Below are 20,639 nucleotides of genomic sequence, written 5' to 3' on the forward strand. Positions count from 1 at the left end.
TCTCTCTCTCTCTCTCTCTCTCCATATATATGTATACACACACACAAATATATATATATGTACATATATATATAATATAGAAATAAAACCTCTCTTATGACTTCAAGTCTCTCCAAATGCCTATTAAGACATGTCAAACTGAATGTCCTATAGAAATTTTAAACTCAATATGTTCAAAACTGAACGAATTATCTTCCACTGTCCCCCAAACCCTCCCCTCTTCCTAATTTCCCTATCATTGGTGAAGGTGCTACTAATTTCCCAGTCACCCCAGCTTACAACCTAGGTATCACACTGAACTCCTTATTCTCTCTCATCCCACATTTCCAATTCTGTTGATTCTATGTTTGAAACATCTCTCTAAGTCTCCTTCTCCCCTCTGAACTGCCAGCCCCATAGTTGGTCAGTCAGTCAAATAACACTTATTAAGTGCCTACTACAAGGCAGCACTAGACTAAACTCTGGGGCTGCAAAAAGAGGCACCCTGGAAGAACTTCTTGAGGGCAGGGATTATTGTCTTTTGCTTCCTTTTGTAACCCTGCCCTCAAGGAATTCACAATCTACTGGGGAAGAGAAAAAGCAAACAAATATATACAAAATAAGCTATCTATAGGATAAACAGGAAATAATTAAAGAAATAATACTATATTTTTATAATTAATAATAATTTAAAAAGAAATAATTAAAAGAGAGGAGACATTAGAATTAGAAGGATTGGAAAAGGCTTCCTGTGGATGATGGGATTTTATTTGGAACTTGAAGGAAGCCAGGGAAATCAGTAGGCAGATTACAAACAATAATATTACCAGCATTTATATAACATCTACCATGTTCTGGGCACCATGCTAAGAGCTTTACAAATATTTTATTAATTGAGCCTTACAACAACCCTGAGAGATGATCCTTATTTTACAACTAAGGAAACTGGGTTGGCCAAAGGTTAACTGACTTGTCCAGGTTCACTCAGCCAGTATCTGAGGCTGAATTTGAACTCAGGGTTCCTGACTCCACACACAGCACTCCATCCACTGTCCCATATAGTTGCCCAAGCAAGTACTTACACTTACTACTCTGCAGTGAAGACCCCCATCACCTGACACCTGGAGTATTACAATAGTCTTTGGGCTGTTCTCCCTCTCTCTAACCTCCTCCATTTAGCTATCAAAGGGATCCTCCTAGGGAGTAAGCTGACCATGTCACTCCCCTAATCAATAAACTCTAGTAGATCTCTCTGGGCAGCTAGGTGATTCAGTGGACAGAGTGCTAGGCCTGGAGCCAGGAAGACTCATCAAATCTAGACTCAGATACTTATTAGCTGTGTGGCCCTGGACAAGTTGTTTCACCCTGTTTGTCTCAGTTTCCTCATCTGTCAAATGAGCTAAAGACAGAAATGGCCAACCACTCCAGGATCTCTGCCAAGAAAACCCCACCTGGGGCCACAAAGAGCTGGACACAACTGAGATGACTCAACCACAACGACAGTTCCTTCTTGCCTCCAGGATCAAAGATAAATTCCCCTGACATTTAAAGACCTTCCCAGTACCTCTGCAGTCTTCTTCTGCCTAACTCCCCACCGCCCGAACGGTTCTTCTTCCCGTTCCTCAGCCCAGATACTCCACTCTGCGGGCATTACCTCTGGCTCTGCCCCACACGCCCGCAATGCTGCCCCTTCCTCACCTCTGCCTCCTGGCCTCCTTCACTTCTTTCAAGTCTCTCCTTTGGCAAGAAGGTCTCCCATAATCTTCCCTTTGCCATTATCTCCGATATCTCTCATACACACACACACACACACACACACACACACACACACACACACACACACACACACAGAGTCGATATCTATGAATACGCACGTAATTATACATAGTATCTATGTACATCATGGTTTGCGGGTTGTTTCTCCCAGTAGAATGGGAGCTCCTTGTGGACAGCTCCTATCTGTGCCTTCCCTTGTATCCACAAGGAGCAGAGTATCTGTATATTTTGACAACTTAATAAATGCTTACTGACCTGATTACCTAGAATCCAGATCACACTATTTAATACCTAATTACTTATTACTAATACTAATTACCATGAATTAATTAACTTCTAGTTAATAACTACTAATTAATACTAATTACTTCTGATTCTGACATATGCACTAGTCTTGTCTTCCTAATTTGATGGAAAGTTCCTTGATGCCAAGAATTGGGTTTAATAACAATCCCAGAATATATACTTTAATAGCAGCCTGCCCAATATGCAGATATGGGAACTACTAAACCCATAGTTTTGTAGTACCTTAGTTCCATTCTGGTCTCCTTGGGCATGAATGAGGTAAGAGTGGTTCTCCTTCCTGGAGTTCTCAGAGACAATGCATACCTCTACTCCAGGTAATGGAGTACCCACAGCACCTGTTAGGAAAAAGGGAAGACGGGAAAAACAAAGAAAATTCATGTTACATAGAAGAAACCAAGACTGGTGGAAAATTTTGCCTCAAATAATATTTATAAGCTGCACTCATAAGGAAAACTTATTGACCCACCTATGGAAAACTTCATATCATCAGGATTCTAAATGGCTTTAACACCTCACCCACACATATTAGTGAAATCATGCAATTATAGCACACTTCAAAGTACTTCTTAGACAGTGTGCCAGTTTAGGATTCTTTTAAAACTATGAAAGAGACTCTTTTCACCATCCACTCACATCAGAAATAGAATTCTACAGTTCTGATCTCAAACATCAATGTGGGCCCATGTGTGTACGAGAAGAGAAATGGCTAAAAAAAAGAAAGAGAGAAATGACTGCTACATAGTTCATCACTTTGGGGCCACCTTGAATTGACAGGAAAGGCAAGGCTGAACAATGTAAGAATTGCAAAGGATTATTTTGGTTTTATATTACATCAACACATTGTATATAAAACACAAGAGGAACAAACCAGAATACAAGACAATCATTAATCTATAGGTTTCATTTTTCAAAGCCAGAGAAATCTGACATCATGTCATGAACAATTGCCTATTAAGTTGCAAGATGGCCCACTGATCTGGTATTTCCCAAGTCTACAGCATGAAGATTCTAATTGTCCACTTTAATAAGCATTCTTCATGGATAAGAATGAGTACCCCTGAAGAAAATCAGAGACTACTGGTTGGCTTTAGTTAGAAACCTGGAGCCTGTAAAGAGCACTTTGGAAATGTATTTAACTAAGCATTCTGAGGGATACACATAGAGACTAAACCTACCATTTCATTGGTATAGGGAACTCTCAGAGAAGGAAGCTTCCTCTACAAATGTAGGTCCACATTCTTGGCAACTGATGATGTCAGAGAAATGCCTAGAAAACTGATGGATTTAGGGACTTGCCCAGGGTCACATAGCCAGTATGTCTCAAGGAAGGACTTTAATTCAGGGATCCTTAGCTTTGAGACCAGTTCTCAATGCACTGTGCTATATTGCCTCTTAGAAGTATGCGTGGTCTATGAAAATTTACTTCTGTATCTTAAGTACTACATTTAAATAATTTTAAATTAATAGGAAAAGATAGGAATTAAGAGAAGGAAAGGGGAAAAAAAAGAAGGAAGGGAAACAAGGAGCAAGGAGATAATTCTAAAATCTCCCTAGAGAATCTGTTCCAATGCTTAATAACACTCACTCTCAGTAAGTTCTTTATATAGAATTCCAATTCCTCTTGCTAAAATTAGAGTCAATTTCTTTTTGCTTTGTCCTCTTTGTGGCCAGTTTGTTCCTAAAGAGGAGAAAGCTAATGAGACTGAGGTTTGGAGTTAATTTCTTTAACTTCCAGTTTGATGCACTCAATTTCAGAACTATGAACTGTCCCCACAACCCCCTAGCAGTTATCTTGCATATTTATGTTACTGATGCCAAAAGAAAGTGGAAAGACCAGCACAAAACCATCACCATCACTCTAAGAAGGATGCAAAGCTACTCGTCGGTAATGATCTTAGCATGTAAAAGAAAGCCCTAGATAGCTTTTTTTCTTCTCCTGAATATTTCCAATGGCTCTAACTTTTTCTTCCCAAATCCCATTTTGGGGGCTTGACCTTCTAAAATTAACAATCATTTATCACATATCCACTATGTGTGAAGCTCTGTCCATGGTGCTGGGGAGAAATAAAATTTGGATAAGACGTGATCTCTGTCCTCATAGAGAGGATCATCATTAATAGGCTGTAGATCCAGGTAGCTGTGATGCACAACATTATATCATTAGGGAATTAGAGAGTTACAAGAAGAATATTATGGGAGGTCTAAGAGGGAAGGTCATTTTTCAACCAGGGGATCAGGGAGAACCGTGAAAATTACTTGTGATTTCTGAATGCCACGTTCCTAATTACACGTCCCTGTAATATACTTTCTTCCTTAATAGTAGTGCTATAATGCTGGCTCATACTCAGTTTAGGGTACACTGTGATCTTTTCATATTTCTCTATCATATATATGGTATAATTAAAATTTAGCAGAGTTGACCTTTTTTTTTTCCATTCCTTTGATCACGAGTACTTGAGATCTATTGCCATATTTTAATGTGTGTAAATGTCCATAGACAGGCACAGCTACAAACAAGAATAGGACAGGGAAAATGTTTTGAAGAAAGGGAAAGAATAGGATTAAGAAAACCAGCAAAATATGGCTTCTGAAAACTGTGACAACCTATCACCTCAGCATTTGTGTGCTAAAATGAAGAAGGGCACTTTGGCAGGCTAAGCTAACTAGATTTCAAGTCCAATGTTCACTGTTACGATTAACAAATTTTACCTGGCTGGTATCTGCTCATTTATTTTGTACTCATAAGTCTTTTTCTTATTGTCTGAAAGAGGCAGGATGCAGAGGCTGGTGGGGAGGTTATGAGCTTGAATATTGAGAAACCATCAAACACCAGAAATTGATTTATTATCTTCTGGAGCAGGTTAGATATGATAACAAAAAAAGTACCTGTCAAAGAAAAAGAATTCTAAAAACCCAAGTTATCAAATGGAATATGATTATCCCACCCAGGAGGCTGTTGATCAGTTTATACGAAATTTTCCCATATCTTTAACCATCCATTCCTTAGGAAATGAAATTCATTCCTCTTTCTGCTTTCTTTTTATATTCTTTAATACTGATAGAGCACCTACTCTCTTCCTGAGCCATGGTAGAAAATGCTGAGTGGGCATTAGGCCAAGAAGGACAATAATCTATGCCAAAATGGGCATACTTCTTCTAGCAGGCAATTTTACTGGACATCCTTCTAATAGGTATGAAATAATTCTGTTTACAGATAGCCTAAAGGTACTATGGAAGAAGGGCACTGGAGGGATCAAAATGGAACTTGGGTAACCATCAGAAGCTAGAAACAAGCAGAGATACCCTTTGTCAATAATTCTGGATTGAGTCAGCAGTGAATATACCATGTTTTTATACCATGTGGGTGCCTCTAACTCTGTTACTGCTGCAGTCTAGAAGGCCCACTCACAGCTTTGTCAGATTGGGTCCAGTCCCAACAAAATGGAATAAGCATTTTCTGTGGCCTTGGGGTCCTTGAGGAGTTTTCAGGCTTTCTGGAGCATCCTAGTGCCCTGCTTGTTCCCTGCATACTCTTCCCTGCTTCAAAGAGTCGAGGCAAAATATAAAAAGCACTCAATGCTGTGAAGGCTGACCTAATCACTAAGAGGAAACAAAATGGCAAAAGGGTGCCTCAATCTATTGTTAGTTTAGTTTTTAGCTCTACTGTTTTGGTCTTCCTTTTCATCTAGGCATCACAGAGAAAGAAAACGAGCAGAAGCAAAGAATCCTCCCCAAACTGATGTCCCAATTGCATTGAGATGTAGACACTCATACATAACAGGTGCTCCCAATTCCCTTCACTGAAGACACTGCTGTCATTACTGGCATTAACCATTCAGGCCTTTTTAAACCTAACCATCCGCTATTTTCTCCATGGCCACAAATCACCTCTCCTGCCTCCCCACACTGATTTTCTTTTCTTTCTTTTCTTTTCTTTTCTTTTTTTTTTTCTTTCTTTCTTTCTTTCTTTCTTTCTTTCTTTCTTTTTTTAAATACAACAAACCAGACACAACCATAAAATTCCTTCCTTGGCTCTAAACCTGCTTATCTCCAGCTTTGTTCAGAAAGGGTGTTTTCTCCCCACTTCCAAAAGCAAAAGTTACAAACCGTTGAGAAACGAGATCTATAATGAAAGTGCTGACAGAATCTTAATTATAGCATCACAAATGCAACAATATAATTAAAATCTCCAGGCAAAGATAATGACTTGTGTTTCACAGGCCCTGTGATATTTTAAAATAAAGTTCACACTGGTAACTAACTGCTCAGACCTCAAGCAGATGGTGAGCATAAAGTAGGCCCAGTGTCTCCCTCCCAGCCCCCCCATTATGGGGCCCATTCTGAGCCGAAGCCGAGACCGCTACACCTTCTTCCCTCCTTTCCGCCCTAGTCCAAGGCTCATGAATCTTAAGAAATGTTGGCAGCCTGCCCGCCGAGTGTCAAACTCCAGGCAGCAGTCAGGAAGAAGTGACACTATTATTCTTCCAACAGTTCTCCTCTCTTTAAAAAAGTTGTCAGCTCTTCCCAGATAAATTTAATTGGCCCTGCGGTCTCTGTCCCTTGGTATCTGGGGACCTCGATGCGGTTCTCTGTGGTTGTGTCCTGGGAGAATTGAAACAGGCCAACGATAAGGTACTCAGTGAGCTCACTGTCAACAGTACACGGAGTCCCGCTGTAGGAGCTATTAGCTGCCTCTGATCTAAGCCTCTAATTAAAGTGGCGATTAGGCCCAGTGAGGCATTCTGACCATGAATTATTCATCTCCCTTCACAGTAATAGCACCAGGGGGATTAGAAGGAGAACTGGTGAAAACAGAGGCATTTTAAACAGGGCTTTAACCATATACAAGCAAACATGGCTTTCACATCTTTTTTTTTCTTTTTGAACCTCACCATCCCCCTGCCCCCACTTTTTTTTTTCTTTAAGATTTTAGAGAATCATAATTTTAGATTGGAAAGGAATCTTAGAAGCCATCGATGCTAAACTACCAAGAATCCTGCTGTGGGGAGGAAAGGAATACTGGATTTGGAGGTAGATGCCCTGGGTTCAAATCCTATTTCTCTAAGTGACTTTAAGCAAGTCATCTTCCCTCTCTGGGCCTCAGTTTCCTCTTCCATTAAGTGAAAATGGACTACATGGTCTCTAGTCCTTTCCAAGCTCTAAATCTATGGAATAAGCTAACCAAAGCTGCAGGGGTACAAGGGCAATTAATTGACCAGAGAAGTATGTTGGCCAAAAATGGCTTCAGAAACCTTGTGGAGCTGCTGAGGGGATCTTGTTGTTTCTTGCCAGACAGGAAGAGTCTAAGAAACAGACTACTAATTCATGGAGATTTGTTTTTCAATTCTAGGTTAAATCTGTGTGTGTGTGTGTGTGTGTGTGTGTGTGTGTGTGTGTGTGTCTGTGTCTGTGTGTCTGTGTGTCTGTGTGTGTCTGTGTGTGTCTGTGTGTGTGTGTGTGTTAGAATGTGGGTGACAGTATTATATGTAAGGGGACAATGCACTGACTCCAAGTAATCAGTAAGTGGGATTCTGGATTCCTCAAGCCTCCAAGAAATCTCCTGATCTAAGGGAGCAAAGCCTGGAATGAGAGGGTTAGGGAAGAGAGCCAGGGGAGCCCATCAGGGGAAAACCCCATTTAAACTCTCCTGAACAACAGCAATAACAATGAGATGAGCGTCAGGACATTTCTTTAAAAAAAAATCATCTATTTTTGTTGATGCTTATAATGAATGTAATATAATATCTTGGAATCAAAGTGACTAACTTAAAAAAATGAAATTTGTTGCAAGGACAATTTTGTCATTTTGGTGGTTTAAAGTAAAAGGACAAACAATTGCAATTTAATTCACAATTCCAGGAGCCAGTGAACATTCTCCATTCCTTCCCCTCGTTTTCTACTCACTGTCTTTGTGTCTCTAGTAAATGCTTAAAGCCTGTAATTTAGGATTTCAAGAATTTCTGCACTATAATTTCTTTCCAGATAAACTTTCCATTTCCAGAAGTGTATAATCACTTGCCTTGCCTTAATTAGTGGAGAGTTACAATGATCATTTTGCAATGAAGGTGATAATGGGGACAGAGGATGATCACTGGGTCCAGTGAGCTCAGCCTCCCTCTCTGTCTAACATTTATCTCCCAATGGTAGTTTCTTCCTTTAAGTGTCTGGGTAATTCTGACTTGAATATGCCTGAGGTTTCAGCTCCCACTTCTGCCTTTGGGAATCTGTTCTATACTTTAATTACCCTTTGTGTAAAGAACTTTCTCTTTGGCTCCCTCAGTGCCTGCTCCTTTCAGAGTCTCAGCTCTGTTTCTCAGCCTCTTATCCTTTCTAATAATTATGGCCCATGAGGCCCCTTGCCATCCTTCTTGTCTTTTTCAAATTCTGGATATCCTGCAGGCACCTAGAGTTGTATAAACTACCCTCAATGTGATCTTCCCATCAGATGCTCTAATATATGTTTTGCCCCAATTCAGATATTATTTCTTCACTTTGGATTTGGGTAGCACTGTCATGCCAATAAGCTCAGGACAAGGAGAGGAAGGAAAAAGTGGGCATTCTACTTAAAGAGCTTCTCTAAGTCAAGTCCTGTTCTTTTAAACTTCATCCAGTGGCTTTGTGGTGGCAAAAAATTGGAAAATGAGGGGATGCCCTTCAATTGGGGAATGGCTGAACAAATTGTGGTATCTGTTGGTCATGGAATACTATTGTGCTCAAAGGAATAATGAACTGGAGGAATTCCATGTGAACTGGAATGACCTCCAGGAAGTGATGCAGAGTGAAAGGAGCAGAGCCAGGAGAACATTGTACACAGAGACAGATACACTGTGGCACAATCAAATGTAATGGACTTCTCTACTAGCAGCAATGCACTGATCCAGAACAATTCTGAGGGAATTATGAGAAAGAATGCTATCCACATCCAGAGAAAGAACTGTGGGAGTAGAAACACAGAAGAAAAACAACTGCTTGAACCATTGGGTTGTTGGGGATATGATTGGGGCTGTAGACTCTAAGCAATCACCCTAGTATAAATATCAATAATATGGAAATGGGTCTTGATCAATGACACAAGTAAAACCCAGTGGAATTGCTCATTGGCTATGGGAGGAGGGTGGAAGAAGGGGAGGGAAAGAACATGAATCATGTAACCATGGAAATTATTCTAAATTAATTAATTAAATAAACTCTAAAAATGTATATTAAAAAATAAAAAAAACTTCATCTAGGGGAAATCATACTTATCTAAGGAATTCTGATTTGGGGGTGTTGAAGGGAAACAGCATAGTTCAGTGGACAGAGCACTGGACAGGGAGTTAGAAGACTCAGGATTCTGCCCAAGGACAAAATACCTTCCACTAATGGAGCTAGGTCATTCACCTTCTTGCCTCCATTTTCTTGCCTATAAAAATATATAGTTAAATTAGGTTCACAAGTTCATAATCTGGGATCTATGCCTTTTTTTTTAAAGGCCAGATAGGTGATGTATTGGAGAATGCTGGGCCTGGAGTCAGAAAGACTCATCTTCCTGTGTTCAAATATGACCTCAGACACTCACTGTGAGGCCTCAGGCAAGACACTTCACTGTGTTTACCTCAGTTTCCTTATCTGTCAAATGAGCTGGAAAAAGAAATGGCAAACTATTTTAGTATCTTTGCCAAGAAAACCCTGAATGGAGTCAGACAGAGTTGGACATAAAATAAAAAGTTCTAAACAACAACAAAAGTCAGCTTTTAAATACATTGGTAATGTAAAACCCAGTAGAATTCCTTGTCAACTACAGGAGATGGGAGGAAAGAAGGGAGAGAGATAACATGAACCATGTAACCTTGAAAAACTTATGTGTAGATTTGTTACTGGAATAAAATAAACATTTTTTAAAAAGAAGTAAATACATTGGTAAGTATATTTCAACATAATTGGTTTCTTTTGTAGAAACATATATTTTATTTTCTGCACTTAAAAATATTATTCTGAGCAGGAGTCTTTAGGCTTCAACAGGCTGGACTAAGGGCCCTCAGACACACAAAAAAGGCTAAGAAGCACCGAACAAAATAATCTTTAAGATTTATTGACACTCTAAAAGTGTCTGGCTCAATGAATGAATTCATGGACACTGTACTCAAGTTTTGATGTGCAAATATAACTTGCTATATACGAACTAGACAAAGGCAATGGGATCAATACTCAAGCTTAACCAGGAGGACAGTTCAGAGAACTAAAATTCATAAATAACCTAACTGAAATTTCCTTCCCTGCCAAAATTTACTGAAGAGTTTGTTAACAAAGTGACATGAATTGGTTCAAGATGCCTTCCCATATATAGAAAGCAACAATAACACATAGTGAAGTAACCTTAGAGGGAGAAGAAGTAGCCAGAGATCTTTGTGACAATCTGTGACCTGGATAATTAGTCATGTAATAATAAAAAACTAAATTCACTTTGAAGGAGGATGATGTCAAAATCTATTTTAACCAGTAACACAAAGTCTTTCTTTGATTTTAGTCTTGGCTTGTTAGTCAAAATGAGCCTAACTATAATTTTGTTCAAAGCCCCTATTTCCCTACTCAACGGACACTATTACCTGAATAAACAAGTTCAGTGCTTAAATACTGCCCATTACCATCCCATTTCCTGTTCCAATATGGCTAACTCCAACCCCCTTGGCTTTGGTTTACAACTAGTTCTTCACCTGTCAGAGTTTAACTACTGGCCCTGGGTGTTTATGGATTAGACTTTGAAAGGTAGTCAAAGTAAATGATAGCAGTGATCTCACCTTTGTCTAATTCTTTTGAGCACATGCCAGGAGGTTTAACAAAGTTCATTGAGCATGACCTCCTATGCAGTAAATCCATGCAAACTAAATAATGGGCATTTGTCCAAGAAGGAAGAGAGAAATGTGAACAATTCAGTTTGGCCTAGGAAGTGTAAGGTGCCATGATAGATACTTGATTTGTGACAATAAAGGAAACGGGTGAGGGAAACTTCAGAACTTACCTATGCAATACTTTTTTGGGGGAAATAGCTTAAAGGAAAAAAAAAATCTTTGTATCAAGTTTCTTGAATAAAGGTTCAGTATCCATGATATGTAGTCAACTGACAGAAATATAAGATCAAAAGCCATTTCCCAGTGGATGTGGTCAAGGAATATAAATAAATACTTCTCAAAAGAAGAATTGCGATCATATGAAGGAATGCTCCAAATCACTAATAATAAAAGAAATGCAAATCAAAACCATCCTGAGGTTTCACCTCATACCCAACAAATTGTCAAAGACAAAAGATACTCAATATGGGAGAGGCTGTGGAAAGACAGAAACACACATTGTGGGTGAAGCCATAAATGAGTACAACCTTTCTGGAAATTTAGAATTATGCAAATAAAGTGACTAAAATTTCTATAAACCCTTTGACTTAGAGATTCCATTGCTAAGGCAAAGGCCTAAAGAAGGTCATTGATAAAAAGAAAGGCTCCGTTTACACCAAAATATTTTTAGCAACATTTTTTTTTGAGTGTGGCGACAAAGAAGTAGAAAAAAGCAGACAACCATCATATGGTAAATGGCTAAATAAACTTACTTAAATGTAATAGGTATTACAGTGCTGTAAGAAGACAACAAATATGATGAATACAGAGAACCATAAGTCACGCCAGGAAAACTATAATGACTACAACAATGTGAATGGAAAAAAGAGCCACCGCCAAAGACTAGAAAATTAATATCACAAAATTACAAATGTAACCCCCAAAAGATATGAGAAGACACCAACCCCCACGCCTTTGAAGAGGTATCTGTGTAAGGGGAGGGTGGTATTTTCCATGGCTATGGAATGCTATTGGCATATCAGATTTTTTTTTTTTTAAGATTGATTGACTTTGCTGAATTTTCCTCTTCTACTTTTTCCTCTTACAAAAACCTCTATTATAAGAGAGGCTTTCTGGGAAGGAGAAAGGAGAGGTAATGTGGGGAGGAAATTTAGATGGTATTAAAAAAGAATACAAAGAGTTGCCATATTTTTGTACAAATAAGTCCTTTTCCCTTTTATTTTTTTTAATCTCTTTAGGATACAGATCTAGTAGTGGTATTGCCAGATCAAAATATATGTAGTTTTATAGCCCGTTGGACATAGTTCAAATTGTTCTCTAGCATGGTTGGACTAATTTACAATTCCACCAGTAGGGTATTAGTGTCCCAATTTTTCCACAAACTCCTCCAACATTTGTCATTTTCCATTTATGTTACGTTAACTAATCTGATAGATGTGAGGTGGCACTTCAGAGTTGCTTTTATTTGTATTTTCTAATCAGTAGTAATTTAGAGCATTCTTTCCTGTAACTATAACTTTGACTTCTTTAAAAACTATTTGGCTCAGTTCTCTATATATTTAAGAAATGAAGCCTTTATTAGAGAAACTTGCTATAAAATTTTCTGCCAGATTCCTGTTTTCCTTCTAATTTTTGTCTGCATTAGTTTTGTTTGCACAAAACCTTTTAAATTTCATGTAATCAAAACAATCTATTTTACTACCTATGATCCTCTAATTCATATTTAGTCATAAACTCTTCCTTTATCCATAGATCTGAGAAATACTTTTTTCCATGCTCCTTTAATTTACTTATATCACCTTTAATACCTAAGTAATTTATTCATTTTGACCATATCATAGTATATGGTGTGAGATGTTTGTCTATGCCAAATTGTTTTCCAGTTTTCCCAGAAATTTTTGTCAAAAAGCTTGGATCTTTGGGTTAATCAAACACTAGATAACTATTATCATTTACTACTCTGTAATGTGTTTCCAATCTGTTCAATTGATCTATCACTCTATTTCAGCCTGTACTGGATAATTATCACTTTGAAATCACCACTGTGATTATCATTTTGTAATCTAGTTTCCAGTTTGGAACTGCTGGGTCACATTCCTTCATATTTTTTTCCTTTCATAATCTTGAATTTTTGTTCTTTCAGATGAATTTTGTTGCCCCCGCCAGCTCTATAAAATAATTATTTCATAGTTTGATTTGTATAGCAGTGAATAAGTAATCAGCCTACCCATGAACAATTATATTTCTCTAATTGTTTAGGTCTATTTGTGTGAAAAGTATTTTGTAAATGTGTTCAATCTTTGGATTTGTCTTGACAAAAAAAAACCCAAATAAACAATCAACCAAAATCCAAGTATTTTATATTGTTTGCAGCTATATTAAATGAAACTTCTTTTTCTATCTCTTCCTGATGAGTTTGGTTGGTAATATGTAGAAATGCTGATGACTTATGTAGGTTTATTTTATATCCTGTAACTATTAGATTTGTTTATTGTTTTACTAGTTTTTTAGCTTATTCTCTATGTATGCCACCATATCATCTGCAAAGAGTGATAGTTTTGCTTCATCAAAGCCTATTTTTATTCTTTCAATTACTGTTTTGCTTCATCAAAGCCCATTTTTATTCCTTCAATTACTTTTTCTTGATTTTTTGGGGTATACCTAGTAATTCTAATACATTATTGAATAATAGTGATGAAAACAGACATTCTTGCTTCATTTCTGATCTTATTGGGAAGGTCTCAAGTTTATCTCTATGAGAGAATGCTGCTTGCTCTTGGTTTTAGATAGAAAATACTTATTTTAGGAAAAGTTCCATTGATTCCTATGCTTTATGCTGTTTTCAATAGGAATGGGTTTTATATTTTGTTGAAAGCTTTTTTTGGTATCTATTGATATTACCATGTGATTTTTGTTGTTTTTGTTATTGATATGGTCAATAATACTGATAATTTCCCTAATATTGAACCAGCTCTACATTTGTGGTATAAATTCCATCTGGTCATTGTGTATAATTTTTGTGATATATTGCCGTAATATCTTTGCTAGTATTTTATTAAAAATTGTTAATATTCATCGAGGTCATTTTCTGTTTTTGTTCAACCTGGTTTAGGTATCAAAACTGTATTTGTATCATAAAGGAATTTGGTAGGACTCCTTCATTACTAATTTTTTCAAATAATTTGTATAGTATTGGGATTATTACTCAAATGTTTGTTAGTATTCACTTGGAAATCCATCTGGCCCAGGGGATTATTTTCTTAGGGGCTTCACTGATGGCTTTGTATTTGCCTAAAAGACTATTTTTCAGAGAATTCACAGAAGGCAGGTTCTCATACAGAAGTCAGAAGAAGTGATAAAAGAACACTCTCAAGGCTTCTCTGAAGAATTTTACTACTGATTGGGAGACATGGAAGGCATGGCACAGGACTACCCTGCATGGCATACTCACTTCAGAGAAAGTATGAACAAAGCAGAATTACAGTAACTCAAAAGAAACATGGAAGGCGCTTATTTAGAGACATATCCATCCCAAATGTTCATATGGGCTTTTTGTGCCTGATCTGTGGCAGAGCCTTCCGAGCCCGTATCGGTCTGAGTTGCCACAGTAAGTAACCTGGTACATTGACCTCATAATAGTGATGCCATTTTTGGTCCTTTTAAAGTATGAAGGACAACCACCATTGAGTCCCTTACTTCTCTTTCATGTTTAACCATACATGCTTCTCTTGAGTCTCATATTTCTTATTCAGCTCTGCTCTTTTTATTAGGAATGCTTGAAAAATCCTCCATTTAATAATAATATGAAAAATGTTTCAAATCACTCTTGATTAAAGAAATGCAAATTATATCAACTCTTAAGATACCACCTCATACCTATCAGATTGGCCAATATAATAAAGGAAAGTGATAAATGCTGAAGAGAATGTGGCAAAATTGGGACACTAACACATTGTTGGTAGAGTTGTGAAATAATCCAACCATTCTGGAGAGCAACTTGAACTCTGCCCAAAGGGCTACAAAACTGTGCAAATCCTTTGATTCTGTAATACTCCTCCTGTATCCTAAGAGATCATAAAAAAAGGGGAAAGGACCTACTTGTGCAAAAATATTTTTAGCAGCTCTTTTTTTGGTGGGAAAGAATTGGAAATTGAGGGAATGAACTTCAATTGGAGAATGGCTAAACAAATTTTGTTATATGATGGTAATGGAATACTACTGTGCTATAAGAAATGATGAGTCGGATGATTTCGGAAAAAAAAAAGCTTGAAAGAACTACATGAACTGATGCTGAGTGAAATAAGCAGAACTGGGACAACATTGGACATAGTAAAAGCAATATTACATGATGATCAGCTGTGAAAGATTTAGTCACTCTTAGCAATACAATGATCTGGGATAATTCTGAAGGATTTATGACAAAGAATACTATATACCTTAAAAGAAAAAACTGTTGTAATCAGATGCAGATCAAAGCATACTATTTTTTACAATGATTTATTTATGTTTCTATTTTAGAGTTTTGGTTTTATATAAGTATTCTCTTATAACAAAGACCAATATGGAAGTATATTTTGCATAATGATACATGTATAACCCAAATCAAATTGCTTACCATCTCTGAGAAGAGAGAGGGAAGAAAGGAAAAGAGACAGTCTGGATATCATAATTTCAGGAAAATGTATGTTGAAAATTGCTATCACCTGAAATTGGGAAAATAAAATATCTTTTTTAAAGAAGTCCTCTATTTCATTAAATATCCATTTTTTCTCTTGAAGGATTATGATCAGTTTTGCTAGGTAGGTTACTATTTATTGTAATCCCAGCCCTTTTGCTTCCTGGAATATTATATTCCAAGCCCTCCACTCCTTTAATGTGATAGTTACTAAATTTTGTGTCAACCTGACTCTGGTTTCTTTCTAACTTGAAGTATTTTCTCTTTGAACTGGGAGCACCAGAATTTAGCTATAATATTCTTGGGAGTTTTCATTTTATGATCCCCTTCAGATGGTAATTAGTGAATTCTTTCAATTTCTATTTTAACCTCTAGTTCTAGGATACAAGTTTTCCTCAATAATTTCTTGAAAGAGGATACCTAGGCTTTTTATTTGATCATAGCTTTTAGGTAATACAACAATTCTTAAATTATCTCTCCTTGATCTCTTGTCCAAGTCATTCCCATATTGCACATTTTCTTCTGTTTTTTTTTCAATCTTTTTGACTTTAGTTATTTATTAACATCTCATGGAGTCATTAGTTTTCACTTGCTCCGTTCTCATTTTTAAAGAATTATTTTCTTCAGTGAGCTTCTGTAACTCTTTTTCCATTAGATCAATTCTTTTTTATGAAGTTACTTTTGTTGGTGAATTTTTGTACTTTTCCCATTTGGCCAAATGCTTTTTAAGATGTTATTTTCTTCAGTACATTTTGTGCCTTTTTTACTAAGCTATTGTCTTTCCATAATTTTATTCCTTTGCTTTAATTTATTCACCTAATTTTTCCTCTACCATGCTTATTTGAAATGAAAGTAATTTTCTTTAGCTCTTCTAGGAATTCTGTTTGTGCCCAGTTCACATTTATTCTTTGAGGTTTTGCTTGTAGTTACTTTGACTTCACTATTTTCTGAATTTGTGTCCTGATCTTCCCAATCACTATCGTAGCTTTTAATGGTGAAGTTGTTTTGTTTTTTTTTTTTTTGGTAGTTTGCTCATTTTCTCATCCTGTTTCTTGTTTTGGAATTTTATGTTAATGTTGGGCTCTGTTCTCAATGTAGAGGGGTGGCAGAGGCACTGTCTCAATCTTCAAGCTTTTTCACACTGTTATTTTCAGAGCTAATTCTGGGGGACTGGAAGTTTTTGGTGCTTCCAACATGGTGTGATCTGGGGAGACATATGGTCACTACTCTCTTGATTTTCACTCTGGTCCTTACTCAGGAAGGGCCTCTGATCCCTTGGGATTACAATCAATAGTGCTCCTCTGAGTCCTTCTTCCCTTTTAGGACTATAAATGATACACACTTTGATTGAAAGTGTTGCTCTCCAACCTTGAAATATGACCTGGAAGTAGGAATAGACAATGGAGTTGCCAAACAATTGCAGTTCAGGGCTCCCAATCCCTCTTGATCAGAAGTGCTCTTCTCTCTCCTTGAACAATGATCCAGAAGTAGGTAAAGGCAATAGAGTTTTGCTAAACAGCATTCGCTTTTGTGTCCGATGCTAGCTCAGGGGTACCCTGTAATCACTTTCTGACCAGCTGCCAGGTCTTCTTACTATCTTAGATTAAAAGCTCCCAAAATTGTTGCTTCTTCTGTCCCCACCACCTGCCTGGTCTCATCACTGGTACTGTGGGCTTTGAGCCAGCTTCTTCCCCCTTATCAGAGATCACTCTTTCTGACCACTATGGTGTCTTGGGTAGGAAGATGCCTCATTCTAACCCTTTGTTAGTGCTACCACTACAAAGTTTGATTTGAGGCATTATTTTAAAGTTGTTTGGAGGGGAAATGTTGGGACAGCTCAGAGGAGTGCTTTTTTGTATTCTCTCCATTTTTGTTCTGCCTCTGGAAAGGTCATCTCTAGTCTTAGAAAACCTTTGTCTGTCTCTCTATGAAAACCTAACCTGGGAAAATGGCCCACAGTGATTTTTCCTTGGATTTCCTAATCAGGATTCATATGGTTAATTTTCTAGGGGTTTTTTGAGTGAGTTGGGTTTGGGGAAGTTGGGTTTTACTGCTTTCTCATACTTGACTCTCTTGGCTGGCTTTTCAAATTACTTTTTATTTATTCTGAATAGAATTATGTATGTGCATGTTGCCTGCTTTGGCAGAATATAAAATATCAAAGAGAATATGCTTAAAAGAAAGTATTATCTCAATTTATTTTTAGTCTACATTACCAACACAGTGCCTGGCACATGGTAGGAAATTAATAAATGCATTGATTGATTTTGAACACACTGATTTTTGAGATGCTGATGTTACATTCTGATAGGGAGGATCAATAGAAGTTGTTAGTGCAGAACTGGAGTTCAGAAGAGAGATAGAGCCTAGATATATAGATTAAAGACTTGTCTAGATAGATATGATAATTGAACCCATGAGAGATGATAAAATCACTAAGAGAATATTCATAAAGAAGAAGGTCCAGGAAAGAATCTGGAACAATCATAATAGCAAGAATAGAAACGAGAAAAAGTAGTGTTAGGGGAGCCAAGAGAGAAGAAAATGTCTAGAAGGTAAACAATGTCAAAAGCTGTAGAGAGGTCAAGCAGAAATGAGGCCAGAGAAAAGGCCAAAAAAGTCAGCAATTAAGAGATCATTCAGAGATCAAAGAGATACGCTTTGGGAGGGGAATTTCAGTGGTCTGCTGGAGTTGGAAGCAAAGATTATAAGAAACTGAAAAGTGAGGGGGAAGTTTAGAAATTATGGCAATGAAGAACTCTGCTGCAAAGGGGGAAAGGGATATAGAAAAATAAAGGAATAGCAGAATCAAACAGAAGGTTTTCTTTTTTAAGGAAGAGGGAAACTTAGACATGTTTGTAATAGGGAGGGAAAAGATTCAATGGACATGGAGGGATTGAAGATGAGAAGAAGTAGAGACCATGATGGATGGGGCAAATTCCCAGAGGGCACAAAAGAAGATTGGTGCAAGATCACCAAAGGAGGAGTTAGCTTTGGCAAGAGGCCCACTTCTGAATCAGACACTGAAGCAAAGGATCAGAGTATAGGAAATGATGAATGGTTTTGAAGTGAGCAGAAGAGGAGATGAGGGAACTCATGAAGGGCAGCATAGTGTCTTCTTACTATTTCCTTACTCTATTCCATTCTCAAATGGATGTTCTGCCCACTTAGTCCAAATATCATTAGTTTCTATAAGGTGCTTTGAGATCTTTGTAAATTACCCTAAGCAGCAGTATATTAAAGAGGAAAGATCTCTAGAGTCATCGGAGTCAACAAACCCTAATTCTAGGCTAGCCTCAAACATGTACCAGCTGTGGGCAATTTCCATGGCCTGTGATTCAGTTCCCTCGCCTGTAAAATGAAGTTAATAATGTTTGTACCTACATACTTCACAAAGTTGTTCTGGGGAAATAGTTTGGTAAATCTTAAACTGATATGCAAATGTAAGCTGTTAATTTTTATTAGATAAAAGATATCATATTAAAGCAAATTATCACTAATATTTCTAACATAAGACAAAACAATAAAAGTTTTGAAACTGCTTACAGTAGAGGTTCAAAGAGTAACTGAACATGATTTATCCAGAAAAGCATTCTAGTATAGAGTATATATATATCTATAGGACATAGAGCATGATATTTAAGTAAAGTCCTATGGGAAGGGTACAAGCCTCAAAAAGCTACTAAAAATACATTCAAACAACTTAAATTTCAGATATTTACTAACTATACTTTAGGCCTGTGTACACGGTAAATCTCTGAGTCACCAAATCTATGGGAAATGTCAGCTTCTATAGATTTATCTCATTGTGAAAATCATTTGCAGCCCAATAGCACAATTTCACCTCTTTCCTATAGCGTTGAATTCTATCCACACCTCTGACCATATTTGAATTGGAGCTCTTTACTGGGATTGACTAATAAAAATGTTAATAGGAACCCTTAAAAATTTGGGAAAATAGTTCCATCAGAATAAATTAAGTATGAATAATATTATTTTAAAAAGAAAAACAACTTTACAAATGAGTTATATACAATGACATAAATTAACAGATTGGGTTACATGCTGAAGTTCTGGCATAACTACTTTAATGAATATCTGTGATTTGCATAATGCTTGTACTTAATTGGGTGTTGATAAAGTGGTTTTAAGATAACAATATATTGGGAAATGGAAGTAACATACAAACAAAATGTATCTATAAATTTTTTTTAAAATAACCTCCTTATAAAGCTTATATATGAGTTAAGTACTCCCTTTAAATTTAGCTAAAAAAATGTTCTTTGGAGTTCCGGGTTAAGATGGCGGCAGAGTAAGAAGCAGCTCTTAACCTCTCCTGACTGAAACACACAAAACTCCTCAAGGGGACATAAAAACAAGTCCAGACGAACGGAGGAACCCCCACAACAGGGCACAGCGTGGAAGGTACGTGGAATCGAGACATTTCCAGGCTATAAAGGGGTGAAACAGCTCTCACTAAATCGCGGGCTGAGCAACCACCCCACCCCCACCCCCTCCACACACAACATCTATAGCGCCGAAGCCAGCTAAAAAGAAATAGAGCAAGTTTGGGGCACCCATCGAGTCATTGGCAGCTCCAGGGCCTGTTCCTGAGAGCAGCAAGATTTAGGACCCCAAAAAGCTAACGAACGCACACAAAATTTGAGTGTGGGAGCAGGGCGCCGAGAGCGGACACAGGGCGCAGAATGCGGACTCAGAGCGCAGGCACGGGCGGAGGCGTGGGTGGACGCAGACACAGCCACAAGCTAAAGCTCTGAAACCCTGAATGGGGAACCAGTGCAGATGGGTATACGGCTGTGGAAGCAGCACCCTGAGACTTGTAAAGAAACCTCCGGCAGACGATCAAGCAAGGGGGCCCACCAGGGGGCTTGACCGCGGACAGACCCTGAGTGCGAGGATAAACCTGAGAAGCTGCTGGGCTAACTATGGCTACCCAGTATCAGGAAGTTCAGAAGAGAAAGATTAACAACAAGAAAAAGAAGTCTTTAACACGCGACAACTTTTACACAGAGAAAATACAGACAACCGAGCAAACAGAGGAGGAGAACAAACAA

The 20,639-nt window shown here is 37.6% G+C and overlaps 1 protein-coding gene across 1 annotated transcript in view; it reads right to left on the minus strand.

Annotated features, from left to right (window-relative positions):
• The window catches only part of ACSF3 (acyl-CoA synthetase family member 3), a 219,483-nt gene that overhangs the window by 131,759 nt on the left and 67,085 nt on the right, over window positions 1-20,639 (minus strand). The window contains exon 6 of the mRNA XM_044663171.1: window positions 2,284-2,396. Coding sequence (XP_044519106.1) covers window positions 2,284-2,396 — 113 coding nt within the window. The remainder of the gene's footprint in view (window positions 1-2,283; window positions 2,397-20,639) is intronic.

This window comes from Gracilinanus agilis, chromosome 2 (assembly GCF_016433145.1).
Source record: "Gracilinanus agilis isolate LMUSP501 chromosome 2, AgileGrace, whole genome shotgun sequence".
In the NCBI taxonomy this organism is placed as follows: Eukaryota; Metazoa; Chordata; class Mammalia; order Didelphimorphia; family Didelphidae; genus Gracilinanus; species Gracilinanus agilis.